Source organism: Ziziphus jujuba, chromosome 3, assembly GCF_031755915.1.
Source record: "Ziziphus jujuba cultivar Dongzao chromosome 3, ASM3175591v1".
Classification (NCBI taxonomy): Eukaryota; Viridiplantae; Streptophyta; class Magnoliopsida; order Rosales; family Rhamnaceae; genus Ziziphus; species Ziziphus jujuba.
In genome coordinates, this window is record NC_083381.1 from 28,788,879 (window position 1) to 28,809,820 (window position 20,942).

At 37.5% G+C, this 20,942-nt stretch overlaps 1 protein-coding gene across 1 annotated transcript; it reads left to right on the plus strand.

Annotated features, from left to right (window-relative positions):
* The first annotated feature begins 844 nt into the window (after positions 1–844).
* LOC107423376 (LRR receptor-like serine/threonine-protein kinase EFR) lies at positions 845–20,707 on the plus strand. Its single transcript, XM_060815450.1, has 4 exons — positions 845–977; positions 5,246–5,365; positions 17,442–19,826; positions 20,358–20,707. Exons 1-4 carry the CDS (start codon positions 845–847, stop codon positions 20,705–20,707), a joined length of 2,988 nt encoding a protein of 995 aa, XP_060671433.1.
* Positions 20,708–20,942: the final 235 nt, after the last annotated feature.

Below are 20,942 nucleotides of genomic sequence, written 5' to 3' on the forward strand. Positions count from 1 at the left end.
TGGATTTACCATTTTTGGTGGTGAGTTTTGCTGCTGGTGATTTTGTAATATTATTTTGTGTGATAAAAAAAAAAAGAAGAAGAAAAGCTAAAATATAAAAAAAAAGGTACAAAAAGGCCGGTTTGAGTGAGTTGAAAAGTTGAGTTTGTTTGGTGTGAAATTTCAATTGAGAATTATTGGAGTTGCTATTTATTCATTCAATATTGGTTATTGGATATTAGAATATTGTGTGCTAAATTAATTGGATTAAAATTGGTTAAAAGATTTGATACAAAGACCTAAATTGCGAGAACTACAACCAACAACTATCTCATACTTTACTCCAATTTGTTGTACTTGTTATTGATTAAATCCTTTTCTAAATTTGATTTTTGAATTTTTGGTCCTTAATATTCTGGTTTGTTTCTTAGGGCATCCTTGTGACCTAGCTGCTGTTTAAGTATGTTTTAATTAGAACTTTGAGTTATTCTTTTGAGTGGAAAAAAGCAAGATATGTGAGCTTAAAAGAGGGCTGAAAGCCGAAACTAATGTGCAAAAACGAGTGTCGAGACCTTGTTTGAGTGATACACGTGAAGGAGTGAATCTGGTAAGGATTTTTGCATTATTTATACTAATATGAAAGATTCAAGAATGAGAAGAGGAGGTGACTCATTAGGAAATCTTGAAGAGGAATCCGTGGGATTTAAAGGGGAATCTAGAGCTACGGGAAATGAAGGAAAACCTACCTACATGTTGAAGCCTTTTGAAAAACTTCAAAGAATGAATACTCGCTTTGATCAACTTGATCAAAGAATGGATAGATTTCAAAATTCCCAAGGAGGATCGAACCCAAAGCATGAAATTCATGGAGGTCGTGGTTGAGGTCGAGGAGGCCATGAACGCTTTAGGGACAAATATGGAGGAGGTGATTTTGGAGATAACCTTGAGGTGGAGTGTGAAGATATATTTGCACTCAAAGAAAGGAAAAATCATGGAAGGCAAGCTCGAGATGAAGATGATGACCTTGGAAATATTAAGGTCAATATACCACCATTTTTGCCAAACAGTGATCCAGAGGCTTACTTAGAATGGGACGAACAAATGGAGATGATCTTCGATTGTCATAACTATTCGGAGGCTAAAAAGGTTAAGTTGGCCACCTTAGAATTGAGACGTTATACACTACAATGGTGGAATAATGAGCAAGGTATTCGAAGGAGAGTTGGTAATGAACTAATAACCACTTGGCGACAAATGAAAGGAGTCATGAGGAAGAGATTTGTGCTGACCCATTACTATAGGATGTTACATCAAAGATTACAAACTCTATCACAAGGAAGTAAGACCGTGGAGGACTACTACAAAGAGAAGGAGATGCTCATGATGAGGTTGAGCATGAATGAGGACCGTGAGGCAACAATGGCTAGATTTTTTAGAGGCTTAAATCGAGCGATTGCTAACTAAGTGGAATTAATACAATATGTGGAGTTGGAAGAGATGTTGTATGTTGCCATTAAAATTGAGAACCAACTCAAGAGAAAGGGTACTAGCTCATGGTTTGGAGGGGTTTCAAACCGTGGGAGGACTAGTTCAAGTGGTTGGAGAAGCAATCCCACATTCGAACCAAGGTTAAAATCGAAACAAGGTGAGAAAAGCTCCAATCGACCAAGGAAGGACATAAGAACTGATTCCATTCAAGCATCAAAATTTGAAGGTAAATCTGACCCTAAACCATCTAGAACTCATGATATTATGTGTTTTAAGTGTCAGGGCTGAGGACATATTGCCAACCAATACCCAAATAGAAGAATTATGGTGTTGAAAGGCAACGGAGAGTTGGAATCTAAAAGTGAGGGATTCGAAGCCGAAACCAAACTTGTTGAGGAAGAAATTAAAGATGAAGCACAAGATGAACTTGAAACTCTAAAAGCTTCAAGGGCTGAATTGAGTTTGGTGGCACAAAGGATATTGACCGTATACAAGGATGAGGATCAAGTGCAAAGGGAAAACATCTTTCATACTAGATGTGACATTCAAGGTAATATTTGTAGTATGATTATTGATAGTGGAAGTTGTGCTAATGTTGTTAGTAATGTTGTGGTGGAAAAATTAGGTTTAACAATAATCCAATATCCTGAACCATATAGACTTCAATGGCTTAATGATAGTGGAGAGATGAAAGTAAATAAACAAGCCAAGGTAAATTTAGTATTGATAATTATATGGATGTGGTTTATTGTGATGTTTTACCTGTGTATGCTTGTCATATTTGTTAGGAAGACCATGGCAATTTGATAAGGATACCATACATTCTGGTCTAGAAAATGCCATTGTATTTCGACTTAAAGACAAGAAAATTAAGCTTTAGCCGGTTGGCACCAAAAGAGGTATTTAGAGATCAAATGCAAATGCAACAAAGGAGGGAGGCCGAATGGTAAAGGGAGAAGTCTAGCATACCACCCACAACTTTAACAAGTATTCAAAAGACCAAGACCTAGCATCAACACTCAGATAAGCTTTCTAAACTTGAGAGTGAGAAGAAAAAGAAAGAGAAGAAAAAGAAATTTTTTTATCTTAGTCAAGGTGATGTTAAAAAGGCATTTTTAAATAAGAAACATATGCTGGTCATGTTATATAAAAATGATTATTTAAAGATCCTTATATTGTATAGAAATTTGTCTGCATTATTAAGAGCATTAATTAGTGGAAATTTAAGAATTTAGGAAGAGTGTTTGCCATATGTTGAACTTGCTTATAATAGAACCATACCTTCTGCTACTAAATATTCACCATTTGAAATTTTTTATGGTATTAATCTTTTAATTTTATTAGATTTAACACCTTTTTCTTTAAGTGAACGTGCTAATCTAGATGAAAAACAAAAAACTGATTTTTGTTAAGCAGATTCATGAGAAGGCAAGAGCAAACATTGAGAGGTGGACTGAGTGATATGCAAAAATTGCTAACCAAGGCCGAATAAAGGTAGTGTTTGAACTTGGAGATTGGGTTTGGTTGCACTTAAGAAAAAAGAGGTTTCCGAAACAACGAAAGTCAAAGCTTATGCCTCGAAGAGATGGACTTTTTCAAGTTTTGGAAGGAGTTAATGAAAACACTTACAAGGTTCACTTACTAGATAAGTATAATGTTAGTGCTACCTTTAATGTCGCTGACTTATCTCTATTTGTTGCAAGTGATGATTTTGATTTTAGGACAAATCCTTTTCAAGAGGAGGGGAATGATGATAATCCGTTTGTATCTGTACAATTGACTACTTGTTGGGGTGTTGATCCTGTGCAATTGAAAAATGGGGCCCAATCACAAAGGCACAAGCTAAGAGATTTAAAGACAATATGTTAACTTCATTCAAGGTGTTATTAAATCTCAAGAAGGCATAATAATACTTGAAAATCCAAAGCCTATTCTATGCATCCACGTTATGAAGGCTGAAATAGACTCGGAAAGCTGTTTTGGTGCATTTACTGACCCCGAGTAGCAAGGGATGAATTTTTTAGCTTATGAACATGATTGAGCACTCCAAGAAACCATGAAATCATGTCAAGGCAGAAACATAGGCATTCAAACTCATCATTTGTGCATACACTTTCAATTTGGCCAAAATTCACATTTTGGTGCTGGGAAAAGTCTTTTTTTTGTAATCCAAGCAAGCTTTGATCATTCCAATCAAGGGCAATGTGTGGAAATAAGTTTTAATCCTATTTTCTATCCTACATGGCATATTGGAGTTGATTTGGAGCTAAAATAGTTGGTGATTGGACAAAAACAGCTTGGTTGGATACTAGTCAATTAGTTTCCTAATTTGAAATTTGACTTTTTGTTTTAGGAGATAGTCTTTTATTTTGGTTTTTATTTGATTATTTACTTGACAAATTGATTTAGGAAGATTGATATTTTATTATTTTGTTTGTAAATTAATTAATTCCTATTTCAAAATTAAAGAATTAATTAATCAAATTAGTTAAGGAAAAGACTTGTGAATTCTGCAATTTCCTAATTCTATTTTATGTTGGTCGAATTTTAACCTAATGTTTCTAGGGTTTTTGTTTTGTAACTTTAGCTTATTTAAGGGCTTAGATCGAGTATTTTAGTTTGACTTATTAATAGGACATTCATCATCTATTGTGGCGTCTTCATCATATACCAAGGTTTCTAATCACAAGTTGATCAGGAGTCAAGATGACCATTAGAATCTGAACTTAATTTCGATCTGGGCTAATTTAATATGGGTTTAGGAGCGAGTCGACCTAGGTTCATATCATATGCTTAGTAAATTTCTAGTAATATAAGGAACATGCAATATTTTTTGTAAATTAAGTGAACTAGAATGAGTATTAAGGCTTGAACAACCAATATGTTTAATCTGCAAACCTTGACCATTACAACAACAAGTTTGTCATCTCTAATATAATCACTTTTCTTAGTGATATTTGAGGAATCAAAAGTAATGTAATTAGTTTCACCATTGTCCATTAGCCATTTAAGATTGCAACCACATCAGGAAAGGCAGAGAAAGCACTGTTATTATTTTGGGCAATAAAACTTTCATCAAATAGATGCCAATATCTCTCTGCATCATGTCCTGATAGTTTGCAAATTTATTATTATTATTATAAGGACCTCCTCTTCCATGTCCTCTGCCACATCCACATGAGGGATTATTACCTCTCATACTTGAAGACCCATTGTTGGTATTATAATCATAGCCACGGGTTGTATTTGTGGCACAGTAGAATTAGTGTTTCGGCCATAAACAAATTTTCTTGCTTGTTTGTCAGCAACCTAAGCTGACATAATCTCAGGAGAATTGGCTTGAAGAATGCGAAGTTCCTGGTTTAACAAGAGAGATTATACCTCTTCAACATCAAGAGGTGTACATCTGGAGTTAATATTCACTACAATTGCATCATACTCCAATGGTAATGCTGCCAATAGCTACATAATAATATCCCATCAGAAACATGAAAACAGGCCATAATCAAAAAGTCTGCTATGCCCTTCAGTTTGGTGAAGTATGCTATCATGGACATCGATTCGTTCTTGGTTTTTTGAAATTGGACTTTCAACTACATAATTTTTGCTCAAGATTGGCTGCTAAAGAGACGTTTAATTGGACACCAAAGTTGATGAGATGTTAGCCACATTAGAGCTGTTGAAGCCTTAGTGAGCTACGTGTGAATTTCTAGTGAGATGGAACATAGTATCCACACTAGGAGAGCCTGGTCTAGTCTTCGTCATTTGTACTAATCAGGATTTGGTATCGGAGTCTGCACAGCTTGTCCATTGCTGGTGGAAGAAACCATCATAGTGCTTGGTGGAGGAAGCAAGCTGCCATCAATGAACGATTCGATGTTACCTCCAATGATGGCAGGTAGGATCTGTGATCTCCAGATAAGATAATTATGTTGTTCCAAACGAAAAGGAAAGCTATAAGTTGGAAGGCTAACATTTGCAAGATTAGGAATTGGACGAGGAGGAACAGCGGTAGAAGATGTAATGGAAGAGGAGATGCTGGCGGATCAAAAAGAAATAACTCGTTGGAGGTTAGAAAGGCTATGATACCCTGTAAAATATCAATAATTCAATGAAATAACTGATGGTCATTCACTTGTATTGAGCGTGCAAGGCACATAAATATATACAATGGATATGAGGCTTATCTAAAGCCTTTATACAGTTACTAGATAAATACAAACTCTTGAGCTAATATATCATTGTATTTAAGGATACTTAATACAACAAATAGGATAGTGTTGAAGTGTGGCAATTTTGCCACTTGATGGTGCATGTCACCGGCTAGCATGCACACCTTGGTATCAAATCCTTTCCTTTTATGAGTTTATATTTTTTTTTGTATGTTTTAATTTATGCAAGGTATATTTTGATAATGTTTTTGCCTAAGTTATGTATGCAAAATTATAGGCAAAATTATGCACAAAAGAGTAGGAATGTTATGCTTGAAATGCCTATGGTGCTGGATTCATAATTTCCAGCAACATAGCTCCACTATTTATCTTATATCTCAGGCTGCAAATGGAGTTTTGGGCTGAAATTTTGAGGGCTGCCTACAGACATATATAGAAGACTTTGCTTCAAATTTCAGGTCAAAATGACATGGTAAAGTCCATTTTCTATTCCAAACAGATTGCTGTATCTGATGGGCCCAGTATGCAGAGTATGGGCCAGTTTTGGAGCTGTTTGGCCCATGATCCGGTTCCAGAACTTTCCTAGCTCTTGGAACAATATTTATTGATGACCAAGGATGCTTCAAACCAAGTTTCATAAGCAGATACAAAGGGTAACTAAGTACGTGACGCTAGTTTGGTTGTTTACCCAAACTAGTTAAACAATAGGAACTTAGTTCAAACCATGTGCCACTTTTTACTATATTTGGAATAGACATGTTGCAGCTGGTTTTTGACTCTTTTGTGTATGAAAATTTAGGTGTTGACCATTTTACTTTTTTAAATTTCAAATACTTTACTCATTTTGTAAGCTCACATGCTTGGCATGTGTGAACTAGTTGTAATTTCAAGCTTATATTGCAAAATGAATGAAATGGCTATACATCCAAGCCTTATTTTCAAAAGCCAACGTGTTCCTCTTCTTCTTATCTCTTCTTTAACACCTTAGAACACTTTAGGAACCCTAAAAAAACCAGAAAACACCATAACCAAAACCTAAAAACACAACTCACACACAACCATTCGCAAGAGCATCACCAAAAGCTTGCTTGTTGCTAACACTTCAAGCTAGCTTGCTCTTGGTCATAACCTTCTCATCCCAACAAAGTGGTATCAGAGCAAGGCATATTTTTTGTGAGATTTGTGAGGTTTTTGGGCTGGTTCGTTCCTTGAGAGTGAAGAGATACTTGAAAGCACAAATATATTTTCATACTAGAAAGCAACATTCACATGGCTTCTTCAAGTTTTTCAACTCCTTCTCCTCCTATCTTCAATGGGGAGAACTATAACATTTGGAGTATCAAGATGCAAGCCTACTTGAAGGCTTATGGTCTTTGGGAGGTCACCATAAATCCCCAAGAACCCGAGCCTTTGAGACAAGGGGCAACGGTCAACCAAATCAAGCACCATGAGGAGGAATTGGCTAAAGGTTTCAAGACTCTCACCGCCATTCATTCTTGTATTAGTGATACCATTTTCACAAGGATAATGGCATGTGAGAGTGCCAAAGAAGCTTGGGACAAACTTCAAGATGAGTTCCAAGGGAGTGCAAAGACAAGGCAAATGCAAATCCTTAACCTAAGGAGAGAGTTTGAGATTATCAAGATGAAAGACAAAGAAACGGTTAAGGAGTTCACCACAAGGCTTCTTAATGTGGTGAATCAAATTAGGGTGCTAGGTGAAAGATCAAGTGAACAAAGGATTGTGGAGAAGGTGTTGGTCTCCTTGCCCGAGAGATTTGAAGCTAAGATATCTTCATTGGAGGAGTCAAGGAACCTAAATGAAATTTCCTTGACCGAGTTGGTGAATGCCTTGCAAGCTACGGAGCAAAGGAGGAGGATTAGACATGAAAGGTGAAACAATGGAGGCTGCATTTGTGTCTAAACAACATCAAAAGACACAAAATCAAAAGAAGAACAAGCTTAGGGTCATAAAGGAGAAAGGTGAAACTAGCAAACCCGAGAGGAAGTCCTATGAACCTTGTCACCATTGCAAGAAGAAAGGTCATCATCCAAGAAGGTGTTGGTGGAGGCCGGATGCATTTTGCCATAAATGCCAACAAAAGGGTCATGTGGAGAGAGTATGCAAGGCAAACAAGAAAGATAAGCAACAAGCAAATGTTGCTAAAGATAATGCAAGTGATAGTGAATCCGAAGAGTTGTTTGTTGCTACTTGTTTTAGTAGCATCAAGAATGATGAAGGATGGATCATTGATAGTGGAGCAACACACCATATGTCTCACAAGCATGAGTGGTTCACAAACTTGGATAGGAGCAGCCACAACAAAGTCAAAATTGGAAATGGAGCCTTGATGGAAGTGAAAGGCAAAGGAGATGTGGTGATACACACCACCAAAGGTATCAAAACTATCCATGATGTTCTCTATGTACCTTCTTTATGTGAGAACTTACTTAGTGTAGGTCAAATGCTTGAGAACAAATATGCATTACACTTCTCAAACATGACATGCACTATATTTGATCCACATGAAAATGAATTAATGTGTGTTGGAATGAAGAACAAGAATTTTAGGTTGAATATGGATGAAAATGGTGCATCAGTTGCATTGAACACCAAAGTTGAGAACACCTCTCAACTTTGGCATAAAAGACTAGGCCATGCTAGCTTTAAGTCATTGGTAGGCACACATGAACTTGTTAGAGACATGCCATTGGTGGAGAAGCAAGAACATGTGTGTGAAGTGTGTCAAAAAGGAAAGCATACTAGGCTAGCATTTCAATCTTGTTCTTGGAGATCAAAGGAGAAGTTAGGACTTATACATTCGGATATTTGTGGTCCTATGAGTGTTCCATCCTTAAATGGCAGCAAGTATTTCATAACTTTCATTGATGATTACTCAAGAATGTGTTGGGTGTATTTCCTTGAAAGAAAATCACAAGCTTTGGAGAAGTTTGTAGAATTTATGAAGTTAGTGCAAAATCAATCCGGTTGCACTATAAAGGTGTTAAGGACGGACAATGGTGGGGAATACACAAGTGAGGCTTTCAAACAACTTTGTAAGGATCATGGTATAGTTCATCAATTCACTACACCATACACACCACAACAAAATGGTGTATGTGAAAGGAAAAACTGTACCATCATGGAGATGGCTAGATGTTTGTTGTTTGAAAGTGGCTTGCCAAAGAAGTTTTGGGCCGAAGGAGTTAATACATCCATCTACATCCAAAATAGGCTTTACTCCAAGTCTTTGAGGAGTAAAACCCCATTTGAGCTTTGGTTTGGATATAAGCCTTCTCTTGATCATCTAAGGGTATTTGGAAGCATTTGTTACATCCTAGTACCACAAGAGAAGAGAGGAAAGCTTGATGAAAGGTCACAAGTTGGTGTTTTGGTTGGCTATAGTGATGTGACCAAGGGATATAGAGTGTATAACTTGGAAACCAAGAAACTTGTGATAAGTAGAGATGTGAAAGTTGATGAGGAAGCTAAATGGGTTTGTAGTAAGGAGGAGTTGGCTAGTATGGATGAAGACAATCGGCTTGAAGCTCATGATAATGATGAGGAACAAGGAAATGATGAAGGTGCTGCCCATGATGATGAATATGATGAGAATGAGCTAGAAATCTCCATAGGGGCTGATTTGGAGATTGGTGATGGTGTGAGAGGCACATGACCTCTTAATGCGATTTATGAAAGGTGTAATGTGGCATTGAGTGATCCAATCAATGTCCATGAGGCTATGGCAAGAAAAGAGTGGAGACAAGCCATGCAAGATGAAATCGATGTGATAAACAAGAATGACACTTGGAGCTTGGTAACAAAACCGAAGGGAAAGAATGCTATTGGGGTGAAGTGGATCTTTAGGACCAAGTACAATCCGGATGGGTCCATAAATAAGCACAAGGAAAGGCTTGTTGTCAAAGGATATGCACAACAAGCCGGTGTGGATTATGGAGAGACTTTTGCACTGGTTGCAAGGATGGAAACCATAAGACTTCTTCTTGCAATTTCGGCACAAAAGTCTTGGAAAGTATATCACCTTGATGTGAAGTCAGCCTTCTTGAATGGAATATTGAAGGAGGAGGTCTATGTTGTGCAACCCGAAGGTTTTGTGAAGAAAGGAAGTGAAGAGAAGGTATACAAGCTACACAAGGCCTTGTATGGCCTTAAACAAGCTCCTAGGGCATGGTATGCCAAGATAGATGGTTTTTGTCAAAGCATGGATTTAGGAGGAGTCCTAATGAGCCTACATTGTATATTAGGACTCATGGTTGCATGGTGTTGGTGTCTCTTTATGTTGATGACCTCCTAGTGACCGGTGGTAATGAGAAAGAAGTGAGCAATTTCAAAAGTGAGCTAGAATTGAACTTTGAGATGTCTAGCCTTAGAGAGATGAAATACTTTCTTGGAATTGAAGTTGTCCAATCATCCAAGGGCATCTTCATATCTCAAGAAAGCTATGTGAAGGAGTTGCTCAAGAAGTTTGACATGGAGGATTGTAATAGCGTTGCCACACCTATGAATGAAGGCACCAAGTTGGTGAAGGATGATGATTCTCCAAAGGTAAATCCTTCCATCTATAGAAGTTTAATTGGTAGCCTTTTATATGTATGCTCTACTAGACCGGATATCATGTTTAGTGTGGCTGTTTTGTCAAGATTTATGCATAGTCCATCACAAAATCATCTTAGTTGTGCAAAAAGAATCCTAAGGTATTTGAAAGGTACTAGTGATTTTGGTATATGGTACAAGGATGGCATGAATGAAGCTTTCCTTGGTTATAGTGATAGTGATTGGGCTGGTTCTTTGGATGATAGCAAGAGCACATCGGGCTACATTTACACTCTTGGAAATGGTCCTTTCTCATGGAATTCCAAGAAGCAACAAACCGTTGCACAAAGCACCGTGGAAGCCGAGTATATTGCTTGCTCAAGTTGTGCTAATCAAGGTGTTTGGCTTAGGAAATTATTGGAGGACTTGAGCTTGAAGCAAGAGGAAGCCATGGTAATATTGTGTGACAATACTTCAGCAATAGCAATTGCACAAAATCCAGTCCAACATGGGAGGACCAAGCATATACCGGTCAAATATCATTCCTTAAGGGAATTTGAAGCAAGTGGTGAAGTGAAGTTGGAGTATGTGACTTCCGAGGAGAACTTGGCGGATATCTTCACCAAGCCTTCTTGAAGATATCTTCCCCCCCTCAATGTGAAAAGGTAACTAGTCTATCTATTCCAAATATAGTAAAAAGTGGCACATGGTTTGAACTAAGTTCCTATTGTTTAACTAGTTTGGGTAAACAACCAAACTAGCTTCACGTACTTAGTTACCCTATGTATCTGCTTATGAAACTTGGTTTGAAGTATCCTTGGTCATCAATAAATATTGTTCCAAGAGCTAGGAAAGTTCTGGAACCGGATCATGGGCCAAATAGCTCCAAAACTGGCCCATACTCTGCATACTAGGCCCATCAGATACAGCAATCTGTTTGGAATAGAAAATGGACTTTCCCATGTCATTTTGACCTGAAATTTGAACCAGAGTCTTCTATATATGTCTGTAGACAGCCCTCAACATTTCAGCCCAAAACTCCATTTCCAGCCTGAGATATAAGATAAATAGTGGAGCTATGTTGTTGGAAATTATGAATCCAGCACCATAGGCATTTCAAGCATAACATTCCTACTCTTTTGTGCATAATTTTGCCTATAATTTTGCATACACAACTTAGGCACAAAACATTATCAAAATATACCTTGCATCAATTAAAAACATACAAAGAAATATAAACTCATAAAAGGAAAGGATTTGATACCAAGGTGTGCATACTAGCTGGTGACATGCACCATCAAGTGGCAAAATTGCCACACTTCAACACTCCTCCTTGGCAATTTTGTATGAGACATTGATAAGTCCTCTCAATATCTCAAATCTCTTCTTTCCCAATGGCTTGGTGAAGATATCCGCCAAGTTCTCCTCGGAAGTCACATACTCCAACTTCACTTCACCACTTGCTTCAAATTCCCTTAAGGAATGATACTTGACCGGTATATGCTTGGTCCTCCCATGTTGGACTGGATTTTGTGCAATTGCTATTGCTGAAGTATTGTCACACAATATTACCATGGCTTCCTCTTGCTTCAAGCTCAAGTCCTCCAATAATTTACTAAGCCAAACACCTTGATTAGCACAACTTAAGCAAGCAATATACTCGGCTTCCGCGGTGCTTTGTGCAACGGTTTGTTGCTTCTTGGAATTCCATGAGAAAGGACCATTTCCAAGAGTGTAAATGTAGCCCGATGTGCTCTTGCTATCATCCAAAGAACCAGCCCAATCACTATCACTATAACCAAGCAAAGCTTCATTCATGCCATCCTTGTACCATATACCAAAATCACTAGTACCTTTCAAATACCTTAGGATTCTTTTTGCACAACTAAGATGATTTTGTGATGGACTATGCATAAATCTTGACAAAACAGCCACACTAAACATGATATCCGGTCTAGTAGAGCATACATATAAAAGGCTACCAATTAAACTTCTATAGATGGAAGGATTTACCTTTGGAGAATCATCATCATTCACCAACTTGGTGCCTTCATTCATAGGTGTGGCAACGCTATTACAATCCTCCATGTCAAACTTCTTGAGCAACTCCTTCACATAGCTTTCTTGAGATATGAAGATGCCCTTGGATGATTGGACAACTTCAATTCCAAGAAAGTATTTCATCTCTCCAAGGCTAGACATCTCAAAGTTCAATTCTAGCTCACTTTTAAAATTGCTCACTTCTTTCTCATTACCACCGGTCACTAGGAGGTCATCAACATAAAGAGACACCAACACCATGCAACCATGAGTCCTAATATACAATGTAGGCTCATTAGGACTCCTCCTAAATCCATGCTTTGACAAAAACCATCTATCTTGGCATACCATGCCCTAGGAGCTTGTTTAAGGCCATACAAGGCCTTGTGTAGCTTGTATACCTTCTCTTCACTTCCTTTCTTCACAAAACCTTCGGGTTGCACAACATAGACCTCCTCCTTCAATATTCCATTCAAGAAGGCTGACTTCACATCAAGGTGATATACTTTCCAAGACTTTTGTGCCGAAATTGCAAGAAGAAGTCTTATGGTTTCCATCCTTGCAACCAGTGCAAAAGTCTCTCCATAATCCACACCGGCTTGTTGTGCATATCCTTTGACAACAAGCCTTTCCTTGTGCTTATTTATGGACCCATCCGGATTGTACTTGGTCCTAAAGATCCACTTCACCCCAATAGCATTCTTTCCCTTCGGTTTTGTTACCAAGCTCCAAGTGTCATTCTTGTTTATCACATCGATTTCATCTTGCATGGCTTGTCTCCACTCTTTTCTTGCCATAGCCTCATGGACATTGATTGGATCACTCAATGCCACATTACACCTTTCATAAATCGCATTAAGAGGTCATGTGCCTCTCACACCATCACCAATCTCCAAATCAGCCCCTATGGAGATTTCTAGCTCATTCTCATCATATTCATCATCATGGGCAGCACCTTCATCATTTCCTTGTTCCTCATCATTATCATGAGCTTCAAGCCGATTGTCTTCATCCATACTAGCCAACTCCTCCTTACTACAAACCCATTTAGCTTCCTCATCAACTTTCACATCTCTACTTATCACAAGTTTCTTGGTTTCCAAGTTATACACTCTATATCCCTTGGTCACATCACTATAGCCAACCAAAACACCAACTTGTGACCTTTCATCAAGCTTTCCTCTCTTCTCTTGTGGTACTAGGATGTAACAAATGCTTCCAAATACCCTTAGATGATCAAGAGAAGGCTTATATCCAAACCAAAGCTCAAATGGGGTTTTACTCCTCAAAGACTTGGAGTAAAGCCTATTTTGGATGTAGATGGATGTATTAACTCCTTCGGCCCAAAACTTCTTTGGCAAGCCACTTTCAAACAACAAACATCTAGCCATCTCCATGATGGTACAGTTTTTCCTTTCACATACACCATTTTGTTGTGGTGTGTATGGTGTAGTGAATTGATGAACTATACCATGATCCTTACAAAGTTGTTTGAAAGCCTCACTTGTGTATTCCCCACCATTGTCCGTCCTTAACACCTTTATAGTGCAACCGGATTGATTTTGCACTAACTTCATAAATTCTACAAACTTCTCCAAAGCTTGTGATTTTCTTTCAAGGAAATACACCCAACACATTCTTGAGTAATCATCAATGAAAGTTATGAAATACTTGCTGCCATTTAAGGATGGAGCACTCATAGGACCACAAATATCCGAATGTATAAGTCCTAGCTTCTCCTTTGATCTCCAAGAACAAGATTGAAATGCTAGCCTAGTATGCTTTCCTTTTTGACACACTTCACACACATGTTCTTGCTTCTCCATCAATGGCATGTCTCTAACAAGTTCATGTGTGCCTACCAATGACTTAAAGCTAGCATGGCCTAGTCTTTTATGCCAAAGTTGAGAGGTGTTCTCAACTTTAGTGTTCAATGCAACCGATGCACCATTTTCATCCATATTCAACCTAAAATTCTTGTTCTTCATTCCAACACACATTAATTCATTTCCATGTGGATCAACTATAGTGCATGTCATGTTTGAGAAGTGTAATGCATATTTGTTCTCAAGCATTTGACCTACACTAAGTAAGTTTTCACATAAAGAAGGTACATAGAGAACATCATGGATAGTTTTGATACCTTTGGTGGTGTGTATCACCACATCTTCTTTGCCTTTCACTTCCATCAAGGCTCCATTTCCAATTTTGACTTTGTTGTGGCTGCTCCTATCCAAGTTTGTGAACCACTCATGCTTGTGAGACATATGGTGTGTTGCTCCACTATCAATGATCCATCCTTCATCATTCTTGATGCTACTAAAATAAGTAGCAACAAACAACTCTTCGGATTCACTATCACTTGCATTATCTTTAGCAACATTTGCTTGTTGCTTATCTTTCTTGTTTGCCTTGCATACTCTCTCCACATGACCCTTTTGTTGGCATTTATGGCAAAATGCATCCGGCCTCCACCAACACCTTCTTGGATGATGACATTTCTTCTTGCAATGGTGACAAGGTTCATAGGACTTCCTCTCGGGTTTGCTAGTTTCACCTTTCTCCTTTATGACCCTAAGCTTGTTCTTCTTTTGATTTTGTGTCTTTTGATGTTGTTTAGACACAAATGCAGCCTCCATTGTTTCACCTTTCATGTCTAATCCTCCTCCTTTGCTCCGTAGCTTGCAAGGCATTCACCAACTCGGTCAAGAAAATTTCATTTAGGTTCCTTGACTCCTCCAATGAAGATATCTTAGCTTCAAACCTCTCGGGCAAGGAGACCAACACCTTCTCCACAATCCTTTGGTCACTTGATCTTTCACCTAGCACCCTAATTTGATTCACCACATTAAGAAGCCTTGTGGTGAACTCCTTAACCGTTTCTTTGTCTTTCATCTTGATAGTCTCAAACTCCCTCCTTAGGTTAAGGATTTGCATTTGCCTTGTCCTTGCACTCCCTTGGAACTCATCTTGAAGTTTGTCCCAAGCTTCTTTGGCACTCTCACATGCCATTATCCTTGTGAAAATGGTATCACTAATACAAGAATGAATGGCGGTGAGAGTCTTGAAACCTTTAGCCAATTCCTCCTCATGGTGCTTGATTTGGTTGACCGTTGCCCCTTGTCTCAAAGGCTCGGGTTCTTGGGGATTTATGGTGACCTCCCAAAGACCATAAGCCTTCAAGTAGGCTTGCATCTTGATACTCCAAATGTTGTAGTTCTCCCCATTGAAGATAGGAGGAGAAGGAGTTGAAAAACTTGAAGAAGCCATGTGAATGTTGCTTTCTAGTATGAAGGAATATGAAAATATATTTGTGTTTTCAAGTATCTCTTCACTCTCAAGGAACGAACCAGCCCAAAAACCTCACAAATCTCACAAAAAATATGCCTTGCTCTGATACCACTTTGTTGGGGTGAGAAGGTTATGACCAAGAGCAAGCTAGCTTGAAGTGTTAGCAACAAGCAAGCTTTTGGTGATGCTCTTGGGAATGGTTGTGTGTGAGTTGTGTTTTTAGGTTTTGGTTATGGTGTTTTCTGGTTTTTTTAGGGTTCCTAAAGTGTTCTAAGGTGTTAAAGAAGAGATAAGAAGAAGAGGAACACGTTGGCTTTTGAAAACAAGGCTTGGATGTATAGCCATTTCATTCATTTTGCAATATAAGCTTGAAATTACAACTAGTTCACACATGCCAAGCATGTGAGCTTACAAAATGAGTAAAGTATTTGAAATTTAAAAAAGTAAAATGGTCAACACCTAACTTCTCATACACAAAAGAGTCAAAAACCAGCTGCAACATGTCTATTCCAAATATAGTAAAAAGTGGCACATGGTTTGAACTAAGTTCCTATTGTTTAACTAGTTTGGGTAAACAACCAAACTAGCTTCACGTACTTAGTTACCCTTTGTATCTGCTTATGAAACTTGGTTTGAAGCATCCTTGGTCATCAATAAATATTGTTCCAAGAGCTAGGAAAGTTCTGGAACCGGATCATGGGCCAAACAGCTCCAAAACTGGCCCATACTCTGCATACTGGGCCCATCAGATACAGCAATCTGTTTGGAATAGAAAATGGACTTTACCATGTCATTTTGACCTGAAATTTGAACCAGAGTCGTCTATATATGTCTGTAGGCAGCCCTCAAAATTTCAGCCCAAAACTCCATTTGCAGCCTGAGATATAAGATAAATAGTGGAGCTATGTTGCTGGAAATTATGAATCCAGCACCATAGGCATTTCAAGCATAACATTCCTACTCTTTTGTGCATAATTTTGCCTATAATTTTGCATACATAACTTAGGCACAAAACATTATCAAAATATACCTTGCATCAATTAAAAACATACAAAGAAATATAAACTCATAAAAGGAAAGGATTTGAAACCAAGGTGTGCATGCTAGCCGGTGACATGCACCATCAAGTGGCAAAATTGCCACACTTCAACAAGCATCACCAAAAGCTTGCTTGTTGCTAACACTTCAAGCTAGCTTGCTCTTGGTCATAACCTTCTCACCCCAACATTAAAGGCCTCCCTTTTTCTTTACTCCAAAATTACCTTGCTAAATTTTTAATTCCAAAACCCTTCAACCCACTCAACTCTCTCTCCTTTTCGATCCGACTCCCCCCCCCCCCCTCTCTCTCTTTCTCTCTCTCTCTCTCTCTCTCTCTCTCTCTCTCTCTCTCTCTCTCTCTCTCTCTCTCTCTCTCTTTCCCCCTCCTTGTTTTGTTTCTGTTTGGTAAATACGAAAACATAAAGGAATTTTCATGGATAAGCTAGATTTGGAGTAGAAGAAGAGATTTTGGTGAAGTCTACTAATTTAACCTTCTAGATGCAACAATTTCTATTCCTAAATAAGCACAAATGTCCAATTTAAACATAACCCATTAATATAGTGAGGGCAATTGTTGTCTATCAATTAAAAATTTATTGTTAAGATATTGTTTTATTATATATTTAAAAAAAATATATATATCATCCTTATGTTTTTGTATTAACACTTTATGTTAGACAAAGCTTTATATATGTAATAAATTCATATCCTATTAAACTTGTAAATTTAACATTTAAATGTAAAATAAAAAAGCAAACACAACCTTAGCTTTCTTTCTCTACGTTTCAATCATATAACGGGAAGTCGGGGTCATGTCCAGCAAGCTTTTGTATTTGTAGAAATCTAAAAGAAAACTCACTCAAAATGTATTTCCTGCAGGAAGCATACCGAGATGCCTGGGCAATCTTTCTCGCCTGGAAATTCTTGAGTTACGAAAAAATAATCTGTTAGGCGGGATTCCATCAGAGTTGGGCAAGCTTTCTAAATTAAGAATACTAAACCTTGTGTCTAATAATCTTTCTGGTGGATTACCTCCAACCATTTTCAACCTCAATTCTTCTTCTGCTGAAACAATTTCTTTAGAAGTCGTTTATCTTTCGGAGAATCCTCTAAGTGGCCATATTCCTAAAGGCCTGTGCCTTTTTAAAAATCTCAAAAAGCTGGCTCTAGCTGCGAATGGTTTTGTAGGAAGCATACCGAGATGCGTGGGTAATCTTTCTCACCTAGAAATTCTTTATTTAGATAGAAACAAAATGTCAGGTGAGATTCCATCAGAGTTGGGCCAGCTCGCTAATTTAAGAATGTTAAGCCTTAGCCATAACAATCTTTCTGGTAGGGCTCCTCCAACCATTTTCAACCTTTCTTCTTCTGAAGTAATTTCATTAGCTTTCAATAAACTATTTGGAAATGTTCTAGAGCTCGCTAATTTTCGGCTTCCTAAGCTTCAAGAGCTGTATCTGAGTAGAAATGGATTCAGCGGTAGAATTTCAAATTCTATCTCCAATGCTTCGATGCTCAAAATCTTAGAATTATCTAACAATTCCTTCAATGGACCGATGCCGATGACGTTAGGTGGTCTTCGAAATCTAAAAATTCTAAGTTTGTCAAACAATGAATTGACCACCGATCCATCACAAAGAGAGCTTCACTTCCTCACTTCCTTGACACAGTGCCCCCAACTAGAATCTCTGAACATTGGTTATAATCCTTTGAATGGATCACTACCAACATCTATTGGTAATTTCTCCGCTTCTCTGGAAATTTTTGAGGCAGGAGCAAGTCAAATTCAAAATAGTCTTCCATATCAAATTGGTAACCTGAGTGGTTTATTAGATCTTGATTTAGAACTCAATGATCTCATTGGAGCATTTCCTTCTTCTATGGGAAATTTACATGAGTTGCAGCAGTTGTATCTCGATAACAACAAACTAGAGGGAAATCTTCCAAATGAGGTGTGTCGATTAACATCTGTAGGTGAATTCTACATGGATGAGAATAAGCTATCTGGTCCCATACCTTCCTGTTTTGGGAATCTTACCAATATAATGGAAATCTCTTTAGCTTCTAATGCATTTACCTCTTTACGACACAGCATGTGGAGCCTCAGTAATGTATGGCTTATGAATTTATCGTTTAATTCCCTCACTGGGTATCTTCCCCTTGAGATAGGAAAGTTGGTGAACCTGCAAATTTTGGATCTATCTATGAATCAATTTTCAGCAACTATACCAGAAATAATATCCAATCTGAAGATGTTAGAGCAATTGGACTTGTCAGACAATGCATTCCAGGGCAACATTCCTACCAGCATTGGCAACTTGGGTAGCCTAAAATCATTAGATCTCTCATCCAACAACTTATCTGGCACTGTGCCCAAGTCTCTGGAGAAGCTTTACTATCTCAAATACTTGAATCTGTCTTTCAATATGTTAACTGGCCCGATTCCTACCAATGGAGCTTTTGCAAACTTCACCATCCAATCTTTCATGGGAAACCATGATTTATGTGGCAATTCAAAACTAAAGCTCCCACCATGCCCTGACACTAGTCCTTCAAAATCAAGAAAGGTAATGTTCTTGCTCAAATTTGTTCTTCCTCCAATTGCTGCACTGACACTTATGGCTTTGCTGCTAATTCTGTATATCAAATACTGGAGAAAGAGCAAGAAATTGCCAGTCTCTTCGACAGATTTATCGGTAAAGTTGGGTCACAAGTGCATCTCATACTATGATCTCCTCAATGCAACTAATAATCTCAGTGAAGCAAACATGCTTGGAACTGGAAGCTTTGGTTCTGTATACAAAGGAACCATGTCAGATGGTGACATTGTTGCTGTCAAAGTCTTTGATTTGGAAGTTGAAGGAGCAGTAACATCTTTTGACAAAGAATGTCAAGTGCTCAAGAATGTGAGGCACAGAAACCTTGTGAAAATCATAAGTTGTTCTTCCAACCTTGACTTCAGAGCTTTGGTTCTCCAATACATGTCAAATGGTAGTCTTGAAAAATGGTTGTATAACCATGGCCAAAATTGTTTGAATATTCTTCAGAGGATGGATATAATGATTGATGTGGCATTGGGATTAGAGTATCTTCACCATGGATATTCAGAACCCATTGTTCATTGCGATTTGAAGCCAAGCAATGTTCTTTTGGATGAAGACATGGTTGCACATGTTGGTGACTTTGGCATTGCAAAAATTCTAGCAGAATACAAATCCATGACCCAAACATCAACACTCGGCACAATGGGTTACATTGCACCTGGTAAGTTCATCTATTCATGGTATTGAGTTCATTTTAATGAAAAGAGGGACAAGGAAATTGTTCTAAAGTTTTGTTTGATATTTGATCATGTATGCGAGAAGTATAATACGGTTTTTCATTTAAAAAAAATAAAATAAAATAAAAAACTAAAAACTTTTTGCTTTTAAAACCGAAAAATAGTATTAAAGTAAGGCCAAATATGTACATATATTTGGTACATCTAAAATTTTCAGTTTCTATTTTATGTTATATTTTTTCCTAAGGAACCTAAAATTCAACATAGGATTGAAAAAAGATCTTCATTCTCAACATATATTTTAATCTTTGGAAATATTTGTGCTATAATAGTATGATATGTACATTCTTCATAAATTGTCTATATAAATTTTCTTAGTATCACTCACCTTTTTAAACTCAACTTCATTTAAGGTGAAATACACATGGAGTGAAAATTTCTCAGTCTCAAAAAAAAAAATTAATAATAATAAATAAATAATTTAAAGTACTTCATTTCTAATGTCCACCCACCAGAGTTTGGATTACAAGGAAGAGTATCTCCAAAAGTCGATGTTTATAGCTACGGTATTATGTTGATGGAAACATTTACAAGAAAGAGTCCGGGAGATGAAATGTTTGTTGAAGGATTGAGTTTGCGGAAATGGATCATTTCTTTTTATCCTGATCGAGTTTTGGAGACTATGGATACTGGTCTTTGGGCAAGACAGGAAACTGCTACCATAGCAGCTATGGATTCTTTAACCCAGTGTTTCTCATCTATCATAGAATTATCATTGCAATGCTCAAATGATTTACCGGAAGAGAGGCTTAATATGACTGATACTGTGGTTAAACTGAAAAAGATAAAAGAGGATATGGTGTGACATCCAAGAAGCTATAACAAGCAATAGTAGTATTGTAATTGACAAATATCGTATTGTTTTAAGATAGAACTATGTTGCTTTTTTGTTTTTTTTTTTTTTTTTAATTGAAGAAATGTGTTGTTTTCTATTTTTTTTTTTTTAATGGATTGATATTTCATATCCTATATTCATGCATTTTTAGTAATTAAATTTGACGAAGTACATAATAGTAATAATAATAATATTATTTCTGTTA